The following is a 25,575-nucleotide window of genomic DNA, read 5'->3' as shown; positions in this document are numbered from 1 at the left end:
CTATTCTGAATAACTAGCTCATCCAGCTAGCATCAAAACCACTGTGCAGAGAAACAAGAAGAGTGTTTCACTGTCTTCGCAGCATTTTCCAAGTGTCCCAGGTTCCTTCTTTCACACAGGCTTTTGTGAAGGTGAGTTTATTTCTGCCTGTTCTGATTCTATGCTGTCTGAGCCCCTATCGTTCTATTCGTGTTCTTCCCTCTGTACAGTCTTTTGTGTTTACTGACACTGCAAATGATTTTGCTTAGGCATGTTTTGTTTGATGTACAACTGGCAGGTAAATTTTTGACCCAAGGATTTTTCATCAGAAAATGGCAGTTTGTTGAAACTGGAACTTTTCATGGGGGTGTACTAGTGTTGACTAAAACTTTTGTTAGGAACGGTTCCTCAGGTCCAGGATGGAATTTTTGGGCAAAACCAGAGAGAATTGCACACCAGACCAGGCCATAGTCTGGTGGTTAGGGATTCACATGGGCCATGGGAGACGCAGGTTCCAGTACTATCCCTGATGAAGAGTTATACAAAGTAGAATAGCTTCAACAGGAAAGTTTAAGAGAGACTCACCCCAGAATAGCCACTGTCCTGGTGGTCAGGACAGTCAGCTGGGATGTCAGAGAATGGTCAAGTAGGTACTTGAATCTGGGTCTCCCATGTCCCTGTGGACTGCCCTAATCACCAACTGATTGGCTATTTGGGGGTGGATGGTCTCTCTTTTTTTCATGAAAATCTTTGAAAGGTCTTGGTTTCTATCTGAGTCAAAACAGGAAAAAAAATTAAAATTCTGAAAAGTTTTGCAGGACAAGACAATTGTTAACCTGATCAAGTCTAGTTTGAAGTTCTGCTGGTAGCCTGACATGAGCAGACAGCTCCTCTCAGGAGTCAGTTCTGATTCTAGAAGCTGGGTTTCCCTGATCAGCTCTATGTACTTCAAAGTTTTGAGTGAGGCCGATAAATGCTATTTTTTGATGGAAAATTAGACTTTCAGCTAAATAATTTTTCCACAAAAACTTCACAAACAGCTTTCTGTGAAAAGGTCAACTTTGTTTTAAACTGTCAAATATCCAAAATTTTTAATTTGGATATGCCCCTGTGGTGCTTTCTGGGAATTGAAGTTTGGGTGCCTCATATCCCAGTTTTCCTCTAAGGAGTGGGTTCCCCAAATGGACTGACATCTCCCATGATGCACCTGGGCCAGAAACTCCCACAAAGCACCATCACAGCTCACCACAAGGGGGGGCTTTGGTGCATCATGAAGAGGCAGCCTTGCAAGGAGCCTGGCTCCAGAGGAGAATGGGACCATGGGGCACCTAAATGACAACTCCCTTGAGGCACTGCCATAGCATTTCCAAACTGAAATGTTCAGTTTTCAGCTGAAATGCTGCTGATGTTGATTTTTTACTACAAACTTGAATCTTGTTTTTTTGAGGGGGGAGCAGTGTAAATTTCCACCCAGCTCTAGTGCTGAGTACCTCCTGAGGTATGCTGAATTCAGTGGAAGTGAAAGGTGCTTGGAGTTATGCTCATGGTCTGGTTCTAATAAATAGAGACAAGAATCCTTGTTGGCCACACCTCCTGCATATCTGTGGCTGATAGGTACCTCCCTCCTGTCCACCAGAACCACAGCTTCTTCTGTGAGAGGTTCCTTTTTCACCAAGAACCCAAGTCGAGTGAGTTTTTAGATACCCTGTTTTATGAGGATGGTTTCCTCTTTCCAGGACAATCTATGTTGAAATTCTCCAGAACAACATTCCAAGGCCACAACTGGCCTAATTGAAGCAAGATTTTATTAAGGCTAGAGAGAGAGAGAGATTCAGATTATAAACAAACTACGTTGTTTGTAAGTCATAGCTAGTCTGAAAATTCACAACACACAACTTAGCTAGGTTCACTTTAGCTGCCTTTTGATTTCTTTGGCATGACTAGATGATCATCGGAGTAGATAGAAACCCTGAATGAAGATGTTTACAGAGCTATCCTTGCTGTTTCGTGTGTATTACAGTTATTCATTTTTATGTCCTTTGTTCTGGATAAACGAGTTTAGGGGGTTCCCTAGACACAGATCTTGAAAGGTCTTTAGGCTCCCTTGGAAATGAATGGAAATTAAAAACCTAAATACCTTTGAGGATCTGGGTCTTAGTCACTTATATGATGCAGAGGTTTATTGGAGTTTACAGCCACATCATAGTAGACTTTCAGCCCAGTGTGTGCCTCTTCCATCTGCTCTGGGTGTTTGTCTTAAAGGAAGGTGGTAGTAATTCTAAAGCATTCAGTTCATGTAAAGAGATGGAAGGTGTGTTTTCCCTTTATTGTCTTATCAGGAATTTTACTCTGTTAATTATAAATGATGGGCACATTCCCAATAATCTCTCTCAAGCCCTTAACTGCAAATAGAAGATCAATGTACTGACTCTCCCATTCATACATTTAAAAAAATAAAAGACAATCCACTAAATAGTCTTGTTTCATGCAAGTGTTTGGCATTACAGCTGAAGATAAGATGAGCTAATGACCACCAGCAGAAGGAAAGGGGATCTGAGTTTCCCTTTATGAGACGTATGGATGACAGACTCATTAAATGAATCCAGATGCTCCAAAAGACCCATCACAGATGACCTGCCCCCTCCCACATACCACACAAAGTGCTCCGTTCAGTTGTACCAATAGAAAAAAAACTCTCTCTCACCCCATTCCAGAAATGCTTCCTAGACGTCAGCGGGAGATCAGTGTGTGTCAACAAACCGGGGCCCTGCTATTAAAGCATATACTGGTGAAATGGAGGAAGAAAAAGCAGAGTTTACAGGCAAGTCAGAAGAGCTGGGGTTTGTTCTGAGGTTGGGGATAGGCTTCACCAGAGAACTTGTACAACAGGCAGCCATCATGGAGCCAGACTGCCCCACCCAAAGAGGACTGGTCAGAGGCGGAACAAAGCCCCACCTTCCCATTTGTAGCAAGCAATGAGGGGAGAGCATCCTTATGCGTGGTGCAATGGCTAAGCTACAGCTGCATGCTGGGAACTTCTAGGAAGCTTTGTGCTCCGCTCAAACACTGAGGCCCAGATCCCCAATGGTATTGAGGCATCTGGCTCCCACTGGTTTCAGTGGGCGTCAGGTGCCTAAATACCTTTGACAATCTGGGTCTGAAGCTCTGCATGACCCGTGACGTGGTCCAGTGCCATGAAGGCAAAAGCTGGATCTCACTCTTCAGTTGCTATTGACACTCTCGGTGCTTTTTGCATTTCATTGACCGCTTGGCTTGTTTCATTACCAGGCTGTTCTCTGCTTTAAAAAAAAAAGTCTGTGAATTTAATACTCAAGAAAGCGTACAAGACTGAGAGAACCTGAAATGCAGTCCCTGGTGGAGATGGGGCCCCAAACCTTTGACCTCCCATCCCTCTGTGTAGGATTGGCTCTGTATGTCATTTCTACTCTACAGAAGCTTAAAAATGGCATAGTGTTATAAAAAGTTATATCCTTGGTGCCATTAAAAGGAATCTAATTGGCTAACTGGGGTTGTGACTGGGAGGGTATCAGGTATAACTGCATGGTTCAACGCTCGCTCATCAATTGTTCCAAAACTGCTTGAGCAAAGTCAGAAATTGCCATTCTAAATGCTCTCACTTCTTGACAGGATGAAGGCACTTGAGCTTTGACTGCATGCTTCACAGCACACCCAAGGGGCAGAGTTTGCATAACAAATATGCAAGTGTGTAAGGTCATTTAGTCGGGAGCTGCTCTCCCAAAGCGTATGCCAAAACCCTACAATGGGATAAGCTTCTTCTATGGGTCAGTACAGTTGCTGGTCAGGTGATTTGCACATGTGCTACCAACTTCTAATTTGCTTCACATTTTTATCTACTTAGGAATTGCTCCTCTCACTACTGATGCCTCTCATATTGTATATGGATATTATTAGTGGTTGGTACAAGGGATACCCTGAACTACCTTCGGTTGACCTTGGGCGTGTCGATGAGTTTGATAGGAACACATATGCAGTTCAGTATACACCAGTGACGCAGACTACCAGACAAATAATGCAGCATATGGCTTCTGTTTCCTTTTTGAAGGGTACGTTCCCTCCTAACTTTATTACACAGTTGTTGGTTTTTTACATTTCCTGTGTTTCATAAGACTTTTTACTAAAACGTGTATTTTGCTTGTACTGAATATTTGTTAGATACTAATCTCTAATACCAGAGGATAGGAGTGCCAGTCCACCTGTGCGGTGCTAATGAATATCATGGGGCAGATTCACTCTTGTGGCCATATGCCACTCAGTGTAAAAAAGAGTATTTGGGGGACACCAGGGTACCAGTTACGGCTTTCCAGTTCTGATGGCCTGTCTGCACTGCTGTTGGCGTGGTGTTTTTTTAAGAGCAGCCTTGGGGCTGCTTTAACTTACTCCATTGACCTAGGAATTTCTGTATTCATTTTTCATTATATTTTTTTCCTCTGACTCTCTCTGCATCTGTTTTTAGTAGTTGCTCCATATTTGATTTCACTCCTCTCTTGAATGAAATGCTGTCTTAACATTCAAGTCAAAGTTCCAAACCCACAATTTTGACGTGCACTTAACATTAGACAAAATGAATCCGTTCTTCCCTAGTTTTAATGGTTTATTTTGTGACAGTCATCTAATGTTTTGGTAGACAATAGATGTAAACATGCACATTTATTTTTCTTATATATCACGTGTAGATATTGTTGGAAACAACGCTGGAGAACAGACAGAGCTGGAAAGAACTAATATGACATTCCATGATGTAATAGAGGTTAACTTTAATGATGCTTTCTCTTATGAGTTAGCTTCCCATGCTTATTCTTCATTCCATTTGCAAAGGGACAATATGGATCATCATTCAGGTGATTTTTCCAATTTAACACATTGTGCATTATAATCTTTTTAATCTTTCAATTTAATCACAAATTTATAAAGGTCAACATGAGATTAAAATGTATGTAGGTATAAAATTAGTGTTCAAACAACTATTTTCTAATATTGATTCTCGAATATGGGATATCTGTCTATTTGGAGTGGATTGTTGGGTGACTCTGGCCACAGTCATCCACAGAAGTAGCTAACTTGGTCAACGTTTCAGCACCCAGTGGCACCCACTCAGTATACTCAGGAATAGATCTGTTTGGGACTCAGAATTTTGTTCCAAGGAAAATTCTGATTTTTTTTAAATATTCTCAATTGGAATTAAAAGCGGAAATTTCAAAATTTCACACAAAACAGAATTTGTGGGGGAAAAATTGTTTTGGCTCATGTGAAATGTTTTATTTCTGTTTAAACTTTTTTGAATATTTTATTTTTTTATTTTATTTCAGAATTAGTTTAATTTTTTAAAATTTATAATAGAGAAGAAAATAATTGGGTTTATAATTGAAAATTGGTCTTCTAACTGGTAATTGGTTTGATCATTTGTAATTGATCTAACTAGTAACAGGTTTGCTTCTGGGTTTGGCAAATCAGTATCGTAACTGGCATAACATAAAATATATAGAAATAAAATAATATAAAATGGCATATAATATTTAGAAACAAGAAGTTATTTCAAAATAAAACATCAGTAAGGACTTATTGAAGCACTTTCTTCCTGAATGAAATTTCATCAGAAATGGCACATTTCCCCCCACAATGTTGATGTTGACAAATTGACGTTTTCTGGCTGAAAAACATTTGCCTGGAAAATTTTTGACCAGGAGCAGCCTGACAAGTCCAGTGTTCTGTAAGCCCCAGTGGTGCGAGCATGGTGGTATGGTCCCGCCCCCTGCCCTTCCATTCAGCTGCGTCTGCTGAGTCCTCCTGCCTGGCATCTGTTCAGCAGCGATACAGGACAGCCCTGATATCTTGGGAGCCGCAGCGGCAAAAGGAGTGGAACATGGGGCTGCCTGGTGTCCCCATGCCAGCATCTCCTATGGCGCAGCTGTGACCCCCCCCAACCCAGCCCCCATTACAACTCCTCCGAATCATTGCATAATGACCATTGAACACCCATGATATGGAAATAATTCTCAGCCACTAGTGATATCCAGTGAAACCACCAAAGTCGATAGGAGTTTTTGCCATTAACGTCAGCCAGGTCAGGATTTCAGCCACAGAGTACAGTCTAACTGGGGGACCTTCAGGTGATAGGCTCCACTTCCCATTGCTAATCCTCTGTGTCATGTAACGCCTCACACACACACACACACACACGTGTTACTAATTTGCTTTTTTTTTTTAAATCTTTTCTAAAGGCGGGTGCTCTGACTCAATATTTTATCAGACCATCACTTGTTCTGTTACTGAACAGTGGACTTCAGGATTTGTTCCCCTGCAAGCAAACATTGACGCTGCTATTATTCAAGTAAGTAGAGTCGGGCACTTGAAAGTCAGTTCATTTTAGCCAGATTATTAGTATTAGACCTAACCAAAGAAAATCTCTGATCAAATACTTTACATGTACATGGAGCTTTTTAGAGAAATTAGATGTATTCACATCAGTGGGCCTTGATGAAATTCACTCTCAGGTTCTTAAGGAACTAACTGAAGCAGTCTCGGAACCGCTAGCAATTATCTTTGAGAATTCATGGAGGGCAGGTGAGGATCCGGAGGACCGGAGAAGGGCAAACGTAGTACCTATCTTTAAATGGTGAATTATAGACCAGTCTGCCTCATTTTGATACCTGGAAAGATACTGGAACTAATTATTAAACAATCAGTATGTAGGCACCAAGAAGATCATAGGGTGATAAGTAATAACCAACATGGATCTATCAAGAACAAATCATGGCAAAGCAACCTCTTTTCCTTCATTGACAGCATTACAGGCCTAGTGGATAGGGAGAAGCAGTAGATGTGCTGTATTTTGATTTTAGCATGGCTTTTGACACAGTCTCACATGACATTCACCTAAGAAAACTAGGGAAATATGGTCTAGATAAAATTACTCTAAAGTGTGTAAATAACTGGTTAAAAAACTGCAACAAGAGAGGTTTAAGTTAAATAAGAGGGAAAACTTTCTAACTGTAAGGATAGTGAAGTAATAGGTTACTAACAGAGGTTGTGAAATCTATGTCACTGGAGGTTTTTAAGAAAAGGTTAGGTAAACACTTGTCGGGGTGGTCTAAAAATATTTAATCCATTCTCAACATGGGGGGATGTACTAGATAACCTACTGAGTTCCCTTCCTGCCCTATATTTCTCTGTTTCTATTCATGTGAAAATACTGAGCACACCAAATAGGGTACCCGTAAGTCTACCATAATTTGGTTCAAGCGCTGAATTGCACAAATGCTGAGAAAGGAAGGAGGGCCCAGTGGTTAAGGCACTAGTTTGGAGTGCTGGAGACCAGCTGTGATTCCCATCTCTGCCACAAGCTTCCTATGTAACATTGGACAAGTCAGTTAGCCTCCCCATGACTAAGTTCTCCATCTGTAAAATGGAATTAATAGCACTTCCCTATAAGTACCTAAAATAAACAGATTGTTTCTTAGAGCACTGTGGTGAGCTGGTGGAAAGTGCTTGCATTTGCACACCAGCTGCAGTAGTTAAATATTCATTGTATTTATCTAGCACTCTATGTTGTAAACCCAGTGTACAAGACATTAAATAATTCTTATAACACCCCCATGAAAATCATTATCCCCTTACTGCTGAGAGAGACAGAGATTCGGTGATATAGCCAGATTTTAAACTCATAACTGCCTGTTTCCTACACCTGCGCACATTCCTCCAGAACCCACTGCCTAGGGTGACCAGATGTCCTGATTTTATAGGGACAGTGCCGATTTTTGGGTCTTTTTCTTATATAAGCTCTGATACCCCCCCCACCCGTCCTGATTTTTCACATTTGCTGTCTGGTCACCCTACCACTGCCTTCCAGCTGTTACAGTTTGACTGTACAAGTCGTCATGTCTCCAGTGGAGCACAGTCAACATTGACTCTTACTCTACCTGTTGGAAGGATATCACCTGCTATCAGCCCTGCACTCCCTTGCCTGTATGCAACGTGTGAAGCCATGAATCTGCCTTAGCTCCACAAAGGCACATGACAGAGCAAGCCACCCTTCACTGCATACCTGCACACTAGCATTTGCAGCCAAAGTACAGCACCCTGGCGTCTTCTCCAAATCTAGTGTAGCTGCACTGAGGGAGGCATAACTGGGCTATCTTTGTGTGTGGCACCATGTTCAGAATAATACCTAGCTCTTATACGGCACTTTTCACCAGTAGATCTTAAAGTGTTTTACAGAGGAGGTCACTATCGCTAGCCCCATTTTACAGATGGGGAAACTGAGAAGTGAAGTGACTTCTCCAAGTTCACCAAGCAGGCTGAATCATAGTCTAATGTTCTGCCTGTCCACCAGGCCACACTGTCTCCACGTTAAACCAACTCACTGCTGGAAATGACACCCTGAATGCTGCCCTTCCAAGAAAAAACATCCCAAGGCTACCACCAGTGCTCCAGAGAGTATAACACTTGGAAAAAATGCCTGCCATTTGTGTGTGCATGAATACACACACACCATGCCAACCCTGTCCCATGAGGCCAGTGTGAAAATGTTTGCTGCTTTGGAAAACGGCAAGAAACATGGGGTTTTCTTGCTGGTGATTGAAATGTTGTTCACATGGCTCCTATCATCTTCCTTTACAGCTGCAGCTTCAGGATCTGGAGTGCAGGTGTGAACTCAGGCATCAGTGAGTGAGTGTGTAGAGAACGAATTAAGTTGCCCTTTTCTCATCTTCCCTTAATTCCTACAGAGAAGTTTACAGTGAGAAAGCTCACGTCCAGTTCTCACAGCCAAGAATCATTGACAAAATGTCACTAAAAATCTGTGGTCTTTCCAAATGAATCTAATTGGTTACTTGTTTTGTATTTTAGGTTGCATCAAACCACTCAGTGATGGAAGAGCTGCAGTCAGTCACTGCTGAACAGATGAGGCTACCTCCCTTTCGGGTTGTGCAAGGCATTAACTATGACTTTTTTGTTGTCTGCTGTGCAATGGCACTCTCTCCTCTCATATACTTTATGTCACTCAATGTGGCAAAAGAAAGGAGGAAGTTTAAGGAGATGATGAAGATGATGGCACTCCAGGATTTCGCCTTCTGGTGTGTGAAATGCCCACTTAACTATGTATAGCAGATAAATCCACTGGTGAATGAATATCTCACCGATGCAGCCATGTGTTTAAAGTAAACTGTAAGAAGCTGGGAAATTCTCCTGGGTGAGCAAGATGTGTCCTCTCCATTTGCAAAACCTGAGAATGTAAATGAAGCCCAAGTGCAATTCGTGTTGCTAAAGGAAGCTGCTAAATATAGGCCGTGCCTTAGAATTACCAGTCTGATGTATGAGAGTCAATGGAAGTAGCCAAATCAAATTGAGAGCCTTTAGTTTGTCAGGACATAGCTGAATGGCTGTTTGTTTTTCTCTGCTTTATGTGAAAGGTGTAGCTCTTGCATTGTCTTCGGTGCAGGCAAAGCAGTCCTTCCACAGATCATAATGCAGAATTGAGCCTTACATACGAAGATAAGGGCCAAACTGTCTTTCAGAGGAATTCCATTAGAATGGGTACAAAAAGAAAATTCAGGGACTCTTTCCTCCTCCTTTTCCACCCCCCCACCCCCTCGTATTTTCCCTGATTTTTCCTACATTCAAATGTTCAGGATTCAAAACATTTCAGTATGTTCTAACTTGGTCATTGAAGCCAATGTGTGTCCATTATAGTCAACACAGTGCAGGCTGATTCCATTTTGCTAATGAATGGTGGTACCACTCTGTGATGGGGTGTATGGATCTTTCAGTGCCCTCTTGTGGGATACCTGAGGCATTTCTGTTCCCTAACCCAGTAGTATCCCATGGAGGAGACCCTACTGAGCTAGACCACGGCCTGGTAATTTCCAGCCAGGGTTCAGTGCCTGTTCAGGTAGACACTCCCAGCTGAGAGCTAATTATACGCACACTCACCATAGTATTTAGACTCAGCACCTTATAGGAAGGATGGGTTATGCCCATGAGTAAGATCCTACTTCATCTGTGATATTGCGGAAATTGCAGATCCTGAAATACTAGGCTTCCACCGCAATTTGGTTTTTAATTCGCTAACTTTGCACACTCCACAATTTTGCATACATTTTGCGTATGCAAATAGTACTGCACTAACATTCATTGCCTTTAAAATGTAAAAGACTAAAGTGGCCGGACTCGATTTCTAATAGCAGTAGTGTTAAGACTTCTTGTCTTCTGAATTTTACATTGTACCGGCCACCTTTTTTTTTATAGTTAACGTAATATAGTTGCAGCAAAATGTCTGATTATCAAAAATACTTAGTAGGCATGACATAGCACTTGAGTGTTTATATTGTTCCAGCAAATTTTTCTTGAACAAATAGGACTACTCTGGATTTTCCAAATTACATTATTACTTTTCTGCAGTTTTCCAAGTCTTATCAGCAACTCAGCTGCAATTATTTGAAGACCATCTTGCAATTTAAATAGGACCTTACCCATAAAAGAGGAAGCAATACAGGTACACACAGTGACCCCAGATCAGGACAGGAGTTCTGAGGAAATATAGTATAAAGCTGCTCCTTATGTAATTTGGAGCTTTCTACTTGTAAAGCAGCCTGGGAAGGAGTACCTAAAGACTTCTGCCAAGTTGGTGTCAAACCCTAAATTCCAACACGAAGTCAGTGATTTGCGCTCAAGTCTGAACCTCCAGCAAATTTTCTCTCTCGCTCTTCTGTCCCTGGCCCTGCCATGAGTGTCTGGTTTTATTTTTATAGCCATTTGTTTAGAAAGCATGAGCAGTTTTGTAAATCTTTACTGTACAAAACCCAGAACTGCAAGAGTAGCCATTAGGAAAATGAACCTCATACTGTTTGCTTAGAGCAACATTATGCAACAATTTTTAAATTACTGTCTAAAATAAATGCATGTTTATGGGAAAGTATCCAGCTTTAAAAGAAATGAAGGTAAATCTGAAATCCATTGACTTCAATGGAGCCAGTTTTTCACTCTGTAAATCATGGGAGAAATGTGGAAACTTCTTGTTCGGGAAGAATAGCCACAGTCAGAATGAACATTTTGCCCAGGATATCTTCCCTGTTTTAAAATCTTGCTATCATTATCCCAGCTAAAACTCTTGTCGGTAAACAGAAGATGTTGGAAGCCGATGGATGCATGCTGAGTCACATCTGTTCAAGATGTATGTTTTACATTCTCCCCATCTGATGGGCAAACTAGAGATCATATATTGCCCATATTCTTGGAGATTGAAGTCTGCATTGTCTCCTACCACATTTAAAAATCAGTTCTTTGTGTTTATGAGCTGTCCATCTGAGCTTGGTATATGGCCATGGCACTAGCCTAGGACTTGGGAAACATAGGTTCGATTTCCTACTCCACCACAGACTGTTTGTATGACCTTGCTTAAGCTGTGTAGCCTCAGTTCCCCATCTGTGAAATGGGGATAACCACACTGCTCTACCTCACATAGGTGTTTTGAGGACAAATATATTAAAGATTGTGAAGCGGTTAAAGATCTAGTAATGAAAAGTGTTATATAACAGTTAGTTATTATGTATGTATCATCTGTCAACAGTGTTGCACTTTCTATTTAGGTTCTTTTATCACCTTAATCCCTATAGTATCTGAGCACTTTCCAGTCATGCATTAAGCAATATAATTAACTTTCATCATGTATGGTTCATTCTTTTCCTCAGTACAGCTTTTATTTTGAAAATCTCCTTTTTCTGTTGATTAGGTGTATATGTGATTTTTTTTTGAGTGCCAATTGTGGTAAAAAGATCCATGTTCAGATTTTTGTTTTAAAAGATGTCTGTGTTACTAATATAACAAGGAAGATCATTAAGACTGAAAGCATTTTGTATAAAATCAACATTTCTTTTTATTCTCTCTTAGTCTTTTTTGCATTTTATTCAGCTTGCATAATTAAATGAGACAAGTATATTTCAGTGGTCTTACGAGTTTTGTATTCTGATTCTCATGCGCTATCTCAGTGTGGTGATTGTTTTTCCAACACTGCATGGGAACATCTAAGGGAAATATAAGTCATTTATTTATTTTTAATTGCATAAAAATATTTCTATTTCTATCATGGCATTAAACGCCCCTTTTTATTAAAACTTAAACTGTAAGCAAATGGTAAGTTGGCAGTATCTCTAAAAAACATTATGGTGACATGTTTTGTCAAAGAAATTTCAATTATTATAACAAAATACAGGCTTCTCTTCCCCGTCCCCCCTTTTTAACAGATTACTGCATGACCTCACATTCATACATAAACCAGAAAAGTAATGCAATGTCATTTGATTTTAGGTTCTCCTGGGGTTTGCTGTATGCAGGCTATATTTTAATTATGGCAATTCTACTGACACTTATCATTAAATCTGAAGAATTTATATACCACACCAGCCATTCCGTGATATTCTTCCTTTTTTACCTCTATGGCATCTCTTTGGTAAGTTTTATCTTTCAGAAGAAGCATAGTTGTTTCCATCTCTGGACTTATAATAAGTCTGGATTTAAGGATCCTTGGTATTGCCACAAATGAAACTTCTTGAACTGCGGGGAAGAGAAGTGTATTATTGACCTGGAGAATTCAAACAGCCTTCATACAGATCCTAAATAGAGTCATATTTTCAGTTCACTCCGGGACAAAACTTGCTGGGCTCAGTTCGTTTTCTCAATTCATTTTCAACTGCAGGTTACATTCCTCATACCATTCAGTGCAAGCTTAGCCAAGACCAAAGCAGATAGGAATTTACTTCTGCAGTCCAGAGAATGATTGAGAGACCCTGGTTTGGGATCTCTTCACTCAAATAGACTTAATTTACCTACACTAGGTAATGCTAAGGAGAATTCTGTACTGCAGTATTAACTTCTTTGCTGTGGTCTCTTGGATTTTAGGTTTATTTTTATGATCCAGTTAAACAAAAAGTGTTTTAAAGGTCTTGAGTCAAGTTCAGACCTATACACACATGCTAATTCAAGTGTAATGTCTGGAAGCTGTGAGGCATGGTTTGGCCTTTGTATGTTAGATAGACTCAAGCTATCAAGTCATTGAAGGATATCTGGGCCAACTGATGACCAAGATCATTAAAGCTCTGCTTTAGAGAAGGCAGCCAGCCTATCACCTTAAAACAAGTGTTGGTTCAGTCATTTCTATCACTGGTGGTTTGCACCTGAAAAAGTTCATTGGTTCTTCAGACTAAAAATACTGGTCAATTAATGAACAGGGCAGGATACTTCCAAATTCGGAAGCTTTCAGAGTCAGGGTAACCCTGACATAAGATAAGGCCTTTAAAACATCGCCCGGAGCTGGTTGTTACCTCATCATTGTAGCTTTTCCTACAGTTGTTCAGTAAAGTTCTCCTGGATGTAAAACATCATTAGTCTAAATAACTCTCTTTTACGTTGGCCCATCCTTCTAAGCACTTCATCACGAGGGGTTATAGGAGTAATGAAACACCAGCAGTCTTACAACTGTAGTGCTGTACGACAATATTGTGATTCTCTGAGAAGCTGTTGCTAACAAACCCTTGGTCTCTTTCAGATGTCACTTGCTTTCTTACTAAGTTCTTTGTTGAAGAAACCTAAGCTCACTGGCATAGTTGGGTTCCTCTTCACCCTGTCCTTTGGAAGTCTGGGCCTTGCGGTGTTGTATAACCATGTTCCTGAACCTTTGATATGGGTTTTAAGTCTCTTCAGTCCTTTTGCTTTCACAGCTGGATTTGTGCAGGTATGATACAGAATCATTTCCTCCTCATGCATCAGTCATTTAGGAAAGGATGAAAATTTTATCTGTTAAGACTTTTGGGTTCATTGACTCTTCAGAAATGCAGTCAGTGAAGGAAAGTTGATGATGACACTCATTTTCCTGATGAAAGGGTTTGAGTCCTTCAAATCCAGTAACAGAACCTCAAGCTCATTGGCTTCACCTCACCTGCCACGTAAAATTTCAACATCTTCTGGCCTTCATGGCCCTGAATAATTTAATTGTGCCTGCCCTTTGGTTCTTATCCTTATTTGCCCTTATCCTCTCTATTCCATTCAACCCACACAATTAAGCAACCCCTTATTGTACTTCCCCACGGGCTTCCTCCACATAGCCAACTGCTCTACCGTCCACTCGTATTCTTTCCCCTGTAAATGACTGCATTATTTCAGATTCTACATTTAGAAGATGCTATGAAAGGGGTGGAATTTTCTGACTTTTTGGAAGACTCCTTCCCAATGTTGGCATTTTTTTTCCTGTTGGTTTTTGATGCTCTTCTCTATTTGATGCTAGCCATCTACTTTGACAAAGTTTTGCCTGGTAAGTATGAGTCTGATTGCAATTTAATTTAAATGGTTTCATTGCTTTCCCCTTCTCTTGAGTTATCTTCTGTAAATAACATGGTTTGACTGTATTGTGGCCTACTGGACTGGAAATCAGAGAGATACTTGGGTTCTGTTTCCATCCCAGCCTTTGGCTGGCTAGGTGACCTGGGGCAAGTCATGTACATATCTGTGCCTCCCATCTGTAAAATGAGGATAATTGTACTTGCCTCTTTTGTAAATTGCTTAGCGATCTATTGATTGAAACTGCTATATAACACTTAGGTGTAGTTATTATATCCAGCATCTATGTTCCCATTCTGCTCAAACTCAGATTGATTTATTTACTGTTTTCTAAGCATATTTAACATATGGCAGAATGACAGATCTCAGGACAAAGTCCTCTCCCACAAAACTAACACGGCATGGCAGTGTTAATGCAAGATCCCCTTCCTTGCCTTGCCAAAGCGCTTTGATAATATTCCAGAAGGGCTACCTGTAGGGAAGACAGATTATTCATTCCATGTTCCATCTCTATCTCTGGCCTCCTGACTTGCTGACATTGCTAGAATGGGTACCATTTGCTATGGTGATGGCACAAATGAAAGTTTGGTGCCTAATTCTCCTTTGAGTTCAGTGATACAAAACTGCCATTGGTACCTTAGAAAATGTGCTTTCCCCCACCCCCCGCCTAGTCCCCGCAGAAGCTTTATCACAATATTTCACTGAATAAAATGTTCCATTTTATTTGGTTTAATAAATAGATAAGTATGGGATGCACCATTCTCGTTTGTTCTTCCTGAAGCCATCTTATTGGTTTAAAAAAAGAAAAAATTGTGTCAACAATGATATCCTAGACTATGAAGAATACAGTGACCAGGTCTTTAATGATCAAGTTGAGCAAGTGCCTCCAGAATTTCGTGGGAAAGAAGCCATCAGGTATGGGCACTAAAGCGTGTGTGTTTGGTTTCTATCGTGTTAAGGCTTATATGAGTCCAATCACTAGAGAAATGTAAAGACTTGGATTTCTGTTTAATCTTCCCCATGAAGTAACCTGGACCTGATTCTCCAGGAGGTCTGTGCTGAGAAGTAGAAGAATCATAGACTATCAGGGTTGGAAGGGACCTCAGGACCAATCCTCAGACAGATTTTTACCCCAGTTCCTTAAATGGCCCCCTCAAGGATTGAACTCACAACTGTGGGTTTAGCAGATCAATGCTCAAACCACTGAGCTATCCCTCCCCCTACAGGAACCCTCTTCAGTACCTACCATTAGTCCAACCTGGGAGCAGAGTTTTAGGAAGAGCCTAGCGTTTCAATTCCAATGTTAATTCAAACCTATCTGCTTTCTTTTCAGTATCAACAATGTTAAAAAAACGTATAAAGGGAAGGACAAGATAGTGAATGCTTTAAGAGGTAAGGAGGGAAGCCTCTGAAAATGAAGGTACCTGTGGGTATTTTATTCAAGCACCAAGCTACCCATGTGTCCATTAATCCCATGCCATCCCATGGGTATTTTTAGTCCCTATGAGGCACCTAGATACCAAGGTGATGGACACTATTTATAAATACAAAAATGAGATTCAACCAGGATTTTGATAGCTATTAATGATTATGTGTGAAAAAGGAATTTTTGGGGCCCAGGTACCCAGTTTGTTGTGGGTACTATTTAGCCCATTTCATTTGCTGGGCACGTGTCCCACAAATCTGAACCCTCCATATAATATACAGGAAGCCCGTCAACATCCCCAAACCCCCTAGCTCTCTTTAGAAGGGTGAAAAAAACCGGTGGGCTCTCCAGCATAATGGAAAAGGTTAACAAATCCTAGCTCTGGCATGCCAAGGTGGGGAAGTTTCCAAATCAAGACCCCTCATGCAGAAATCCCCGAGCAGCTCACTCCTATTTACATTAGGCATGCTTCAGCTTAAGCAACTTTGCCGATGTCTTGTGTGGTAATATTAGCTAGATCAATTACCCAGTTATCTGTAGTACCTGAAGCTTGGGGGATTTTTAATCCTAATTCATAGCCCTTCTCTGGTTTAAACTTTCTTTGCTTTACCTTTTCACCAATACCATTTTTTTTATATCAGGTTTGTTGCTTAATGTCTATGAAGGCCAGATCACTGCATTACTTGGTCACAGTGGAGCTGGGAAAAGTACGCTACTGAACATCCTGAGTGGACTTTGTCCACCTTCAGAAGGTAAAATTATCTAATGTCAAGCTGAAGGTAAGGTTATCAATGTGTGATTTTTTTTTCTCCACCTACACACACCTTCTGGCTCTCGGAAGGAATGAACAGTTTATGGTCACATGTGGAAAGGTACAATAGATATGTGTGATTATGAGTAGATGGGAATACCCATGTGCTGTCAATGAGCTGGAAATGCATGTCACTTCACTAAGGAGCTCCTTGAACCTTCCTCTGAAGCATCTGATACTGGCTATTGTCAAAGATTGAACATTACAGTAGATAGACCACTGATCTAATATGGTAGGACAATTCCTATACTCCTACATATTCATAGCACGGAAGGGGGTGTGATGTCCCAGACTGAGGTGTCATTAGGGGTGGTTTTGGAACAAATTGATAAACTAAACAATAATACGTCACCAGGACAAGATGGTATTCACCCAAGAGTTCTGAAGGAACTCAAATCTGAAATTGCAGAACTACTAACTGTAGTCTGTAACCTATCATTAAAATCAGCATACCAAATGACTGAAGGATAGCTAATGTGATGTCAAGTTTTAAAAAGGGATCAAAGGTGATCCCGACAACTACAGGCTGGTAAGTCTGACTTCAGTACCAGGCAAACTGAATGAAACTATAGTAATGAACACAATTGTCAAACACATAGATGAACATAATTTGTTGAGGAAGAGTCAACATGGTTCTGTAAAGGGAAATCATGCCTCACCAATCTACTAGAATTCTTTGAGAGGGGGTCAAGAAGCATGTGGACAAGCGGGATCCAGTGGATATAGTATACTTAGATTTTTAGAAAGCCTTTCACAAGGTATGTCACCAAAGTAAGCTGTTATGGGATAAGAGGGAAGGTCCTCTCATGGATTGGTAACAACTGGTTAAAAGATAGGAAACAAAGGGTAGGAATAAATGTTCAGTTTTCAGAATGGAGAGAAGTAAATAGTGGTGTCCCCTAGGGGTTGGAATTGGGACCTATAAAATCATGACTGATGTGGAGAAAGTAAATAAGGAAGCGTTATTTACTCCTTCTCATAACGTAAGAACTAGGTGTCACCAAATGAAATTAATAGACAGCAGGTTTAAAAGAAACAAAAGGAAGCATTTCTTCACACAATATACAGTCAACCTGTGGAACTGTTTGCCAGGGGATGTTGTGAAGGGTTAAAAAAAGAACTAGATAAATTCATGGAGGATAGGTCCATCAGTGGCTACTAGCCAGGATGGGCAGGGCTGGTGTCCCTACCCTCAGTTTGCCAGAAGCTGGGAATGGGTGACGGGATGGATCTCTTAATGATCCCTGTTTTTCTCATTCCCTCTGGGGCAGCTGGCATTCGGCGCTGTCGGAAGACAGGATACTCGGCTAGATGGACCTTTGGTCTGACCCAGTATGGACCGGTCTTGCATTCTTATGTTTCCACACCCTGCAAACTTGTCCTCCTCTATCTTCTCCAAGTACAAAAGCTTCTATATCATGTACTAAGCCCAATTTCCTCTCCTCCCGTCCCAGAGACTCCCCTTATTTCAAGCAGATGAAGAACAGGGAATGGGTAAATTGGTTAGAATAAAATAAAAGTCGACCAAAACTTTCTCCCAAAATTTCATCTATTTCCTGAAGTTTGAAAACATTTGGTTAGCATTTGCATGTATGTATATTTTTCCTTTTATTTTTGCACAGCCTTACATTATCAAAAGAAAGAAAAATATTTGCACTGTCTGCAAATCTGGCATACTGTACAAAATACCTGGCAAATGATTTCTTCTGTTGGTAACATTTTAATCGATTTATTTATTTTCTTAAAACAAGATCATGTAAGAAAATTTCATCTGGTAAATTGGGTTATTGCTTTTGTGGGATACATACTAGTGAGTTACATCTACTGTGGAAGCAACTCATTGGAAATATCCAGTTTTCTTTCATCCAGGTTATAAGGATAGATACTTTTGCTCAGATTTCATTATCAATGTCTGACATACCATGCATTCTAACAGCATGTTATGCTTTCTGTTCCTCGTGTTTACCTTTGCAGGCTCTGCCATGATATATAAATACAAAGTGACTGAAATGGAGGACTTGGAAGAAATTAGGAAAATAATTGGAGTTTGCCCACAATTTAACATTCAGTTTGAAGTTTTAACAGTGAAAGAAAATCTAAGGATTTTTGCTAAAATCAAAGGGATTCGGCTAAAAGAGGTTGAACAAGAGGTAAGTATGTTTCATATGGAAGATGACCGGTGAGAAACCCGGCCTTTGACTAGACTTAAAGGGCCAAATTTTCACACTGGTCTCTAACTTTGTATGCACCATTTTATAAGGACACTTATAGAAGTATCCAAATGACCCCATTTACACATACAAATAGCATGGCACAGTACACACACACTCCATTTGTTCTAGCAAATTATTATTTGTTTGCATTTGAACCTGTAAGTGATCCTGTAAGTGAGATCAGTGTCCCACTGTGCTATTGAAAGAGACAATCCTGACCTTGTCCCAAAGAGCTTACATCTAAATAGACAAGACGGAGACAAGTTGGGAGGGGACACAGTGAGGTGAAGTGACTTGCCTAAGTTTACATAGTAGGTGGTGGCACTTCTAGTCCAGTGCCGTATCTACTCGTCCATCCTATCTCCCCAGGGCTGTCAGCACAAGGTCAGACGCCAGGTTTGTACATTTATCCAAAAGGATCTGAAACTCTGAGCAGGAGTCCTGGAAGCCTGGTAGGAGCAGCAGGGAGGGGGAACTCTAGGCCTTGCCTCTCTGCATGGCCCCATCTCCTGCTCCTCCTCTTCCCCCTGTGGTCCTATCCCCTGGCCTGGCTGGAAGCCAGAGCCAAGCAGTGGTAAGAGCTACTAAGGGAGCAGAGGCTGCTGTGAGGCATCCCAGACCCTCCACCTGCTGTGGACAGGTGGCTAGGGTGCCTGAGGGTAGTCTCTGGTCCACATCCACACCCCCTGGGGCACACCACCCAGGGCAAGTGGAGGGTCCTGAGCTCCCTGGGCAGGTCTTACCCTAACCCAGAGGAGAAGCAAGGGCAGGACCACAGAAAGGGGCTGGGCCACATGCTGATGGGGGGACTAAGGCCCACCTCAGCCCCCTCACTGGAATGAGTCTGACACGATGGACAGGGGCTGTACTTCACTTTGGAGGAGCTGGTCACCTCATCAGCTCCCACTCTACGAAGCACAGCCCCTGCCGGTGCTGCTCCATACAACCTGAGGCTTGCAGTTTGGAGATGGTGGGGGCAACACAGCCCCCTGCCTCCCAAACTACGCCCATGTTAAAAAGTAGGAGGGCCCTGCCCACCTGGTACTGGCACCCCTGACTGAGAAGATATGAATCACCATATTACATCCTTCCCGTTGTTAATTAAAGTAATTTATTAGTGTGACCTTTCAAATGTTCTCTTTTATTTCTATTGTGGGGATAAAATGCCTTTTTTTTCAAGGCAGGAGTACATCTCTTGTAAAGGTAGGGTTATTCTCAAGGACCAAAAGACACATGGGGTATGTCTACACTTCAAAGAAAAACCCGGGGTGCCAAGCCTCAAAGCCCAGCTCAGTTGATTTGGCCTTGCAGGGCTCGGGCTGCAGGGGTAAAAAGAGCAGTGTGAATGTTCCCATTTTGGGTTGGAGCCCAGGCTGCGAGGCCCAATGAGGGAGGAGGATCTTGGAGCCCAGGCTCCAGCCTTAGCAGAAACATCTACACTGCTATTTTGAGCCCTGCAGCCTAAACACTGCGTGCCTGAGCCAGTTGACCCAGGATCTACGACTTGGTGCTGTGAGGTTTCCTTTGCAGCGTAGACATATCCTGGAAAGTTCTATTAGGTTAGTTTGCATGTTATCTGGAGAGCATGGAGGCTACCAAATGCGTTATGCACCTCCATTACATTCTTTCCTGAACCTTAGGATTTATGGGGCACTAGGCAGTATTATTAAACTTGGACCCCTATGCCCAACGGCAGTCCAGGCTCACATGTGTATTTTAGATCAGGGGGATCTCTGAAGAATTTATTTAAAAAACCTTATGTCTGGAGATCCAAGCATTTAAGGCTAAAGATGAATACTCAGATTGTGCATCTAAAAATCTATGAAAGGATTTTTAGAGATATGATTTTATAATCTTCAGCAACACACTAATGAAATATTCTTAAAGCAAATTTTAAACTACGGTCCTGTAGACTAACGTGTTCTGAGTAATATTGCAGTCATGCACAACTGTTTTTGTCAGTAAATCCTGAAACTGATGGTATATACCTGGGGTTGGCAAATGCCTGTTAAATGGCTTCATTACCCCTTGAATGGCTCTTTAACAGTTTCAATGTTGTGCTAAGAGGTCTGACAGGCTGGAGGCTTTTTCACTTTTAAGTACTAGATCCCCACCCAGCTGTGGTGGGAGCCTGCAGGAAGGGTCAGAACAGGGATAGGAAGAGGTGGGAGGTGGACACTAAGATCCCAGGGTGCCCCAAATTTTCGGGTGCCCTATCCCCTGCTGAGCCAAGTCTGGTGCTTTATGGTGACGCCTGTGAGGGACAAATGTCTAACACCATCCAGCCATTATGTTTTAGGTCTTCCAGCAGGGGGTCTTTTACATTCTGCTTTCATGGATCAAAATCAAAGATGATTGTTGCAGGGAAGTTGGTTAGGCATTCAGAGCAAATATCTGTACCACCCATATCTTAGAGACAATTGGGTGATTATTTGAGAATGTGGGGGGGACCTGGAAATCCACATTTCTCTCATTGTGCAATCCACATACTTCCAGCTTATGAAACAGCTCTGAAACTGATCACTCCACTACCAGATGTTCCCTTTTCTATTGACTCTGTTACAGCCATTGGCCAGGCACACAGAGTCCAAAGATTCAAACTATATTGTTTGGCTTTCAGCAGTAAACAAACAGTAACTGTTTGCATATTTGGTTTAGCTACAATAGCCAGCAGGAAACTAGTTAGTGAAATCATTGAACATTTTGTTCATGTGTCCATGAACTTCCCACAGCAAATTTAAACCCCAGGATAATTCTACAATGAGTTTCAGAGGGGGTTTTCTGTGTTCTATGTAACTGGTTTTGTTTCTAAAATAAATCTTTGTTGTTGCTGTGTATCTGCTTGTAAAATAAGACCAAATGAAAACATTGCATTGAGAGTTACATGAACATGTGTCATGTTCGCGAATTGAAACAATCTCAAGCTACAAATTCCTCAATGGTTGTGGAAGTTTCCGATAGCCACACTTGTTCAGTTTGTCATTAATTAGTTGTTTCATGGCCCTGAGAAAGATTAACAATAATAATGAATCTGCATTTCTATAGCACTTTCATGTGAGTACTTTACAGAGCTTAGTGAGTATTACCAAACCCAGCAATTTTGCAGTTGAAGAAACTGAGAAGTGAGCTGTGAGTTGCCCTGTGAAAACCAATAGCAGAACCAGGAATAGAAGAATCCAGGTCTCCCAGCCTTTTACTCTAACCAAGGACCCTGTATCATTAACAACACCTGGCGTGGCACTTTGCAGAGTCCTTCGTGTCCTACCAAACTAGGTTCCTCTTAAAACCTGACCTCCTTTCTCCAGTTCCACTCATCATACTACAGATCCACATGGCCTCTACACTAGAACATGCTACCCTACAGTTAACATGCCTTTAGCAGGAACCACATTCAGGTCCCTGAGTAAGGCAAGAATCCATGCATTAGGTAGGGCCAGGGATTGAGCAGCTGGTGAGGTTGTTCACAAAAAGTCCCTGCTAAGCACAGAATCATTACTGAGGACCCCTTTCACATAGTGAGTCTCTGAGTGCAACCCCCTTTATAAATTAAAAACACTTTTTTATATATTTAACACCATTATAAATGCTGAAGGCAAAGCGGGGTTTGGGGTGGAGGTTGACAGCTCGCAACCCCGCATGTAATAACCTCATGACCCTCTTAGAGGTCCCGACCCCCAGTTTGAGAGCCCCTGTTCTAGACCATGGCGGACAAGTGTTTGCCTAGCCTGTTCTTAAAAAACTCCAGTGAGAGAGATTCCACAGCCATATTTCCAGTTTGTCAAAATCATTTGGAATTCTAATCCTGCTCTTCAAAGCACTTGCAACCCGTCTCAGCTTGGTATCAGCTGCAAACTTTATAAGTGTTCTCTCCATGCCATTATCCACATCATTTATTCATTCATAGACTCTGGGGCTGGAAGGGACCTTGAGAGATCATCGATTCCAGTCCCCTGCCCTCATGGCAGGACCAAATACTGTCTAGACCATCCCTGATAGACATTTATCTAACCTGCTCTTAAATATCTCCAGAGATTGAGATTCCACAACCTCACTAGACAATTTATTCCAGTCTTTAACCACCGTGACAGTTAGGAACTTTTTCCTAATGTCCAACCTTAACCTCCCTTGCTGCAATTTAAGCCCGTTGCTTCTTGTTCTATCCTTAGAGGCTAAGGTGAACAAGTCTTCTCCCTCCTCCTTATGACACCCTTTTAGATACCTGAAAAGTGCTATCATGTCCCCCTCTCAGGCTTCTCTTTTCCAAACTATACAAACCCAATTCTTTCAGCCTTCCTTCATAGGTCATGTTCTCAAGACCTTTAATCATTCTTGTTGCTCTTCTCTGGACCCTCTCCAATTTCTCCACATCTTTCTTGAAATGCAGTGCCCAGAACTGGACACAATACTCCAGTTGAGGCCTAACCAGCGCAGAGTAGAGCGGAAGAATGACTTCTCGTGTCTTGTTTACAACACACCTGTTAATGCATCCCAGAATCACGTTTGCTTTTTTTGCAACAGTATCACACTGTTGACTCATATTTAGCTTGTGGTCCACTATGACCCCTAGATCTCTTTCTGCCATACTCCTTCCTAGACAGTCTCTTCCCATTCTGTATGTGTGAAACTGATTGTTCCTTCCTAAGTGGAGCACTTTGCATTTGTCTGTATTAAACTTCATCCTGTTTACCTCAGACCATTCCTCCAATTTTTCCAAATCATTTTGAATTATGACCCTATCCTCCAAAGCAGTTGCAATCCCTCCCAGTTTGGTATCATCTGCAAACTTAATAACCATCCTTCTATTCCAATATCTAAGTCATTGATGAAGATATTGAACAGAGCCAGTCCCAAAACAGACACCTGGGAAACCCCTCATTTATGAAGATAATGAACATAAAACTTTTATTCACAAAGTTATATTTAAACCAAAGTAACACCAGCCACCAGAGTTCTTGGCCCTGTTCCATTCCTGCTGCTCAGCCATGTGTAAACTTCAAACCGACAATAAAAATCCAAACTAACGTTGTAGACAAGGCCACTTTTATGTCTCAGAGCCCTCAGTCATGGTCACTTGTCAGCAGACCCCTCACTCTGCCTCCCATGGGAGTTCCCCAGCCCCTTTTAAATGTACTGAGCTGAGCTTAGTTCAGCTCACCATGGTTGCTGCAGTGCAGGGAGGCATTTCCAGCTGGGACTATGAAACCCCTGCTGCCACTGAACCCACTGCCCAACCCCTCCTCCCCCCCCCCCAAAAAAACAAACCAATGTCAGGCTCAGCAGGGCTCCAATGGCAGGGGGCTACCCAGGGGACACAGAATGACTCTACACTGTCCTGTGTCTTTTCACATAGGAATGGTGATTTTCTTACAAAGTTCCCTAAGATTCCACTTCTGGATGTGCCGTTATTTAGTGATTATACCCAGTACTGCCAGCTTCAAGTCTTCAAAAACATGTCAGACCCTACCCACACCCAAACTGATGAGATTGGCTTAAAAGTCATCAGATTTTTTAAATAATAATAAATATTGGGTTCTTTAATTTTGCTTTACTTTTGGGGTGGGGGAAAGGAAGCTGAGATTCTCATGAAATAATTTGATTTCACCAGCTGGGGCTTTAAGACAAATACCACATATTGTGAGACCTGCAATACAATCTCAAGAATTGGCCACACTGGAAATTGTATCCCAGAATGACTTCATGGAGCTCAGCAAGTGTTTTGGGGTGTAACATTGGTTTCATAGTCAATTACTGACACTCAGTAATTTTTTGTAACCAGTTCCTGTGCTGCTGCTGTGTCCAATGTGCTGTTTGGGAGACAACAAAGAGCTCTGAGAAAAATCTTAAATGACTAGCTTGAAACCAGGATTTTCTCTGTTCCCTAGGTCCAAAAAGTTTTGACTATGTTGAAAATAAAAGACATCCAGGACTGTCAAGCTATCAGCTTAAGCGGTGGCGAGAAAAGAAAGCTGACACTTGGAATTGCCATTTTAGGAGACCCGCAGGTAATATTAACATCCACCTGTTGGTAGGACACCCTGCTGAGAAGAAGGCAGACAGGCTGGTGAAAGTCACCAGAAGCTGCTGATTTACTTTGAAGAACTGTGCTTTTCATTATGCTGTTTATTATCTGTTGGAACCTGGTCACAAGCCATCACTGTCTGTGTGCCTGCCATGGGTTGCACCACTCACCGCTAGTCTGGTGCCACCTCTTGGTAGCTCCGGGGATTAGCTCTTGAGGTCACCACCCCTTTGCATGCTGTCACACTGTCTCTGAAGCTCCTCTCTCATTCCCAGAACCCTGCAGCACCCTCTTTGTGACTCAGCCCTCCAGCTAGGTTACTGAACGTTCCTCCCTCTTGGGGTACAGTCCTTCAACTCTCTGTCACTCCCACAGTGACCCAGACAGTCTTCACATTCACTGCACCGCCGGTCTATGCCACACCCTCAGTGGCTGGGAGGGGAACCTGGGCCTGTCCTTTACTCGGGCTTCCAGTCCAGGGACCCTCAACCCAGCAGTTCAGGGCTTTCTTCTCTCAGTCCTCACTACTCCTTCCCTGGGCTGCTTCCTACCCCTCCTTGCTTTGGGTACTAGCTCCAAATGCTCCTTCCTCTTCCCAGGGAGTGACTGCCCTTTCCCAGCCCCATACAGATTAGTGAGGCTTCTGGTCTCTCCAGAGGGTGCTACGCCATAGGTGACTGAGAGTCATCTTTGCCCTGGCCTAGCCCGTTGTGCTAGCCAAGCCTATATACATGCAGTGTAGGACAGCATTCAGGAACAA

The 25,575-nt window shown here is 42.0% G+C and overlaps 1 protein-coding gene across 1 annotated transcript in view; it reads left to right on the top strand.

Moving 5' to 3' along the window:
• Window positions 1-25,575, top strand: part of LOC116834876 (ABC-type organic anion transporter ABCA8-like) — a 56,303-nt gene continuing 30,728 nt past the window's right edge. The window contains exons 1-14 of the mRNA XM_032797275.2: window positions 1-131; window positions 2,694-2,800; window positions 3,860-4,064; window positions 4,695-4,859; window positions 6,240-6,349; window positions 8,866-9,092; window positions 12,322-12,463; window positions 13,559-13,744; window positions 14,173-14,320; window positions 15,087-15,261; window positions 15,680-15,738; window positions 16,414-16,524; window positions 18,558-18,733; window positions 24,679-24,798. Coding sequence (XP_032653166.1) covers window positions 2,696-2,800; window positions 3,860-4,064; window positions 4,695-4,859; window positions 6,240-6,349; window positions 8,866-9,092; window positions 12,322-12,463; window positions 13,559-13,744; window positions 14,173-14,320; window positions 15,087-15,261; window positions 15,680-15,738; window positions 16,414-16,524; window positions 18,558-18,733; window positions 24,679-24,798 — 1,929 coding nt within the window. The 5' untranslated portion in view covers window positions 1-131; window positions 2,694-2,695. The remainder of the gene's footprint in view (window positions 132-2,693; window positions 2,801-3,859; window positions 4,065-4,694; window positions 4,860-6,239; window positions 6,350-8,865; window positions 9,093-12,321; window positions 12,464-13,558; window positions 13,745-14,172; window positions 14,321-15,086; window positions 15,262-15,679; window positions 15,739-16,413; window positions 16,525-18,557; window positions 18,734-24,678; window positions 24,799-25,575) is intronic.

The sequence above is a fragment of the Chelonoidis abingdonii genome, chromosome 13 (genome assembly GCF_003597395.2).
Source record: "Chelonoidis abingdonii isolate Lonesome George chromosome 13, CheloAbing_2.0, whole genome shotgun sequence".
NCBI classification, from domain to species: Eukaryota; Metazoa; Chordata; order Testudines; family Testudinidae; genus Chelonoidis; species Chelonoidis abingdonii.
Note: the sequence above shows the minus strand (reverse complement) of the source record. Positions and strands in the feature narration are given on the sequence as shown.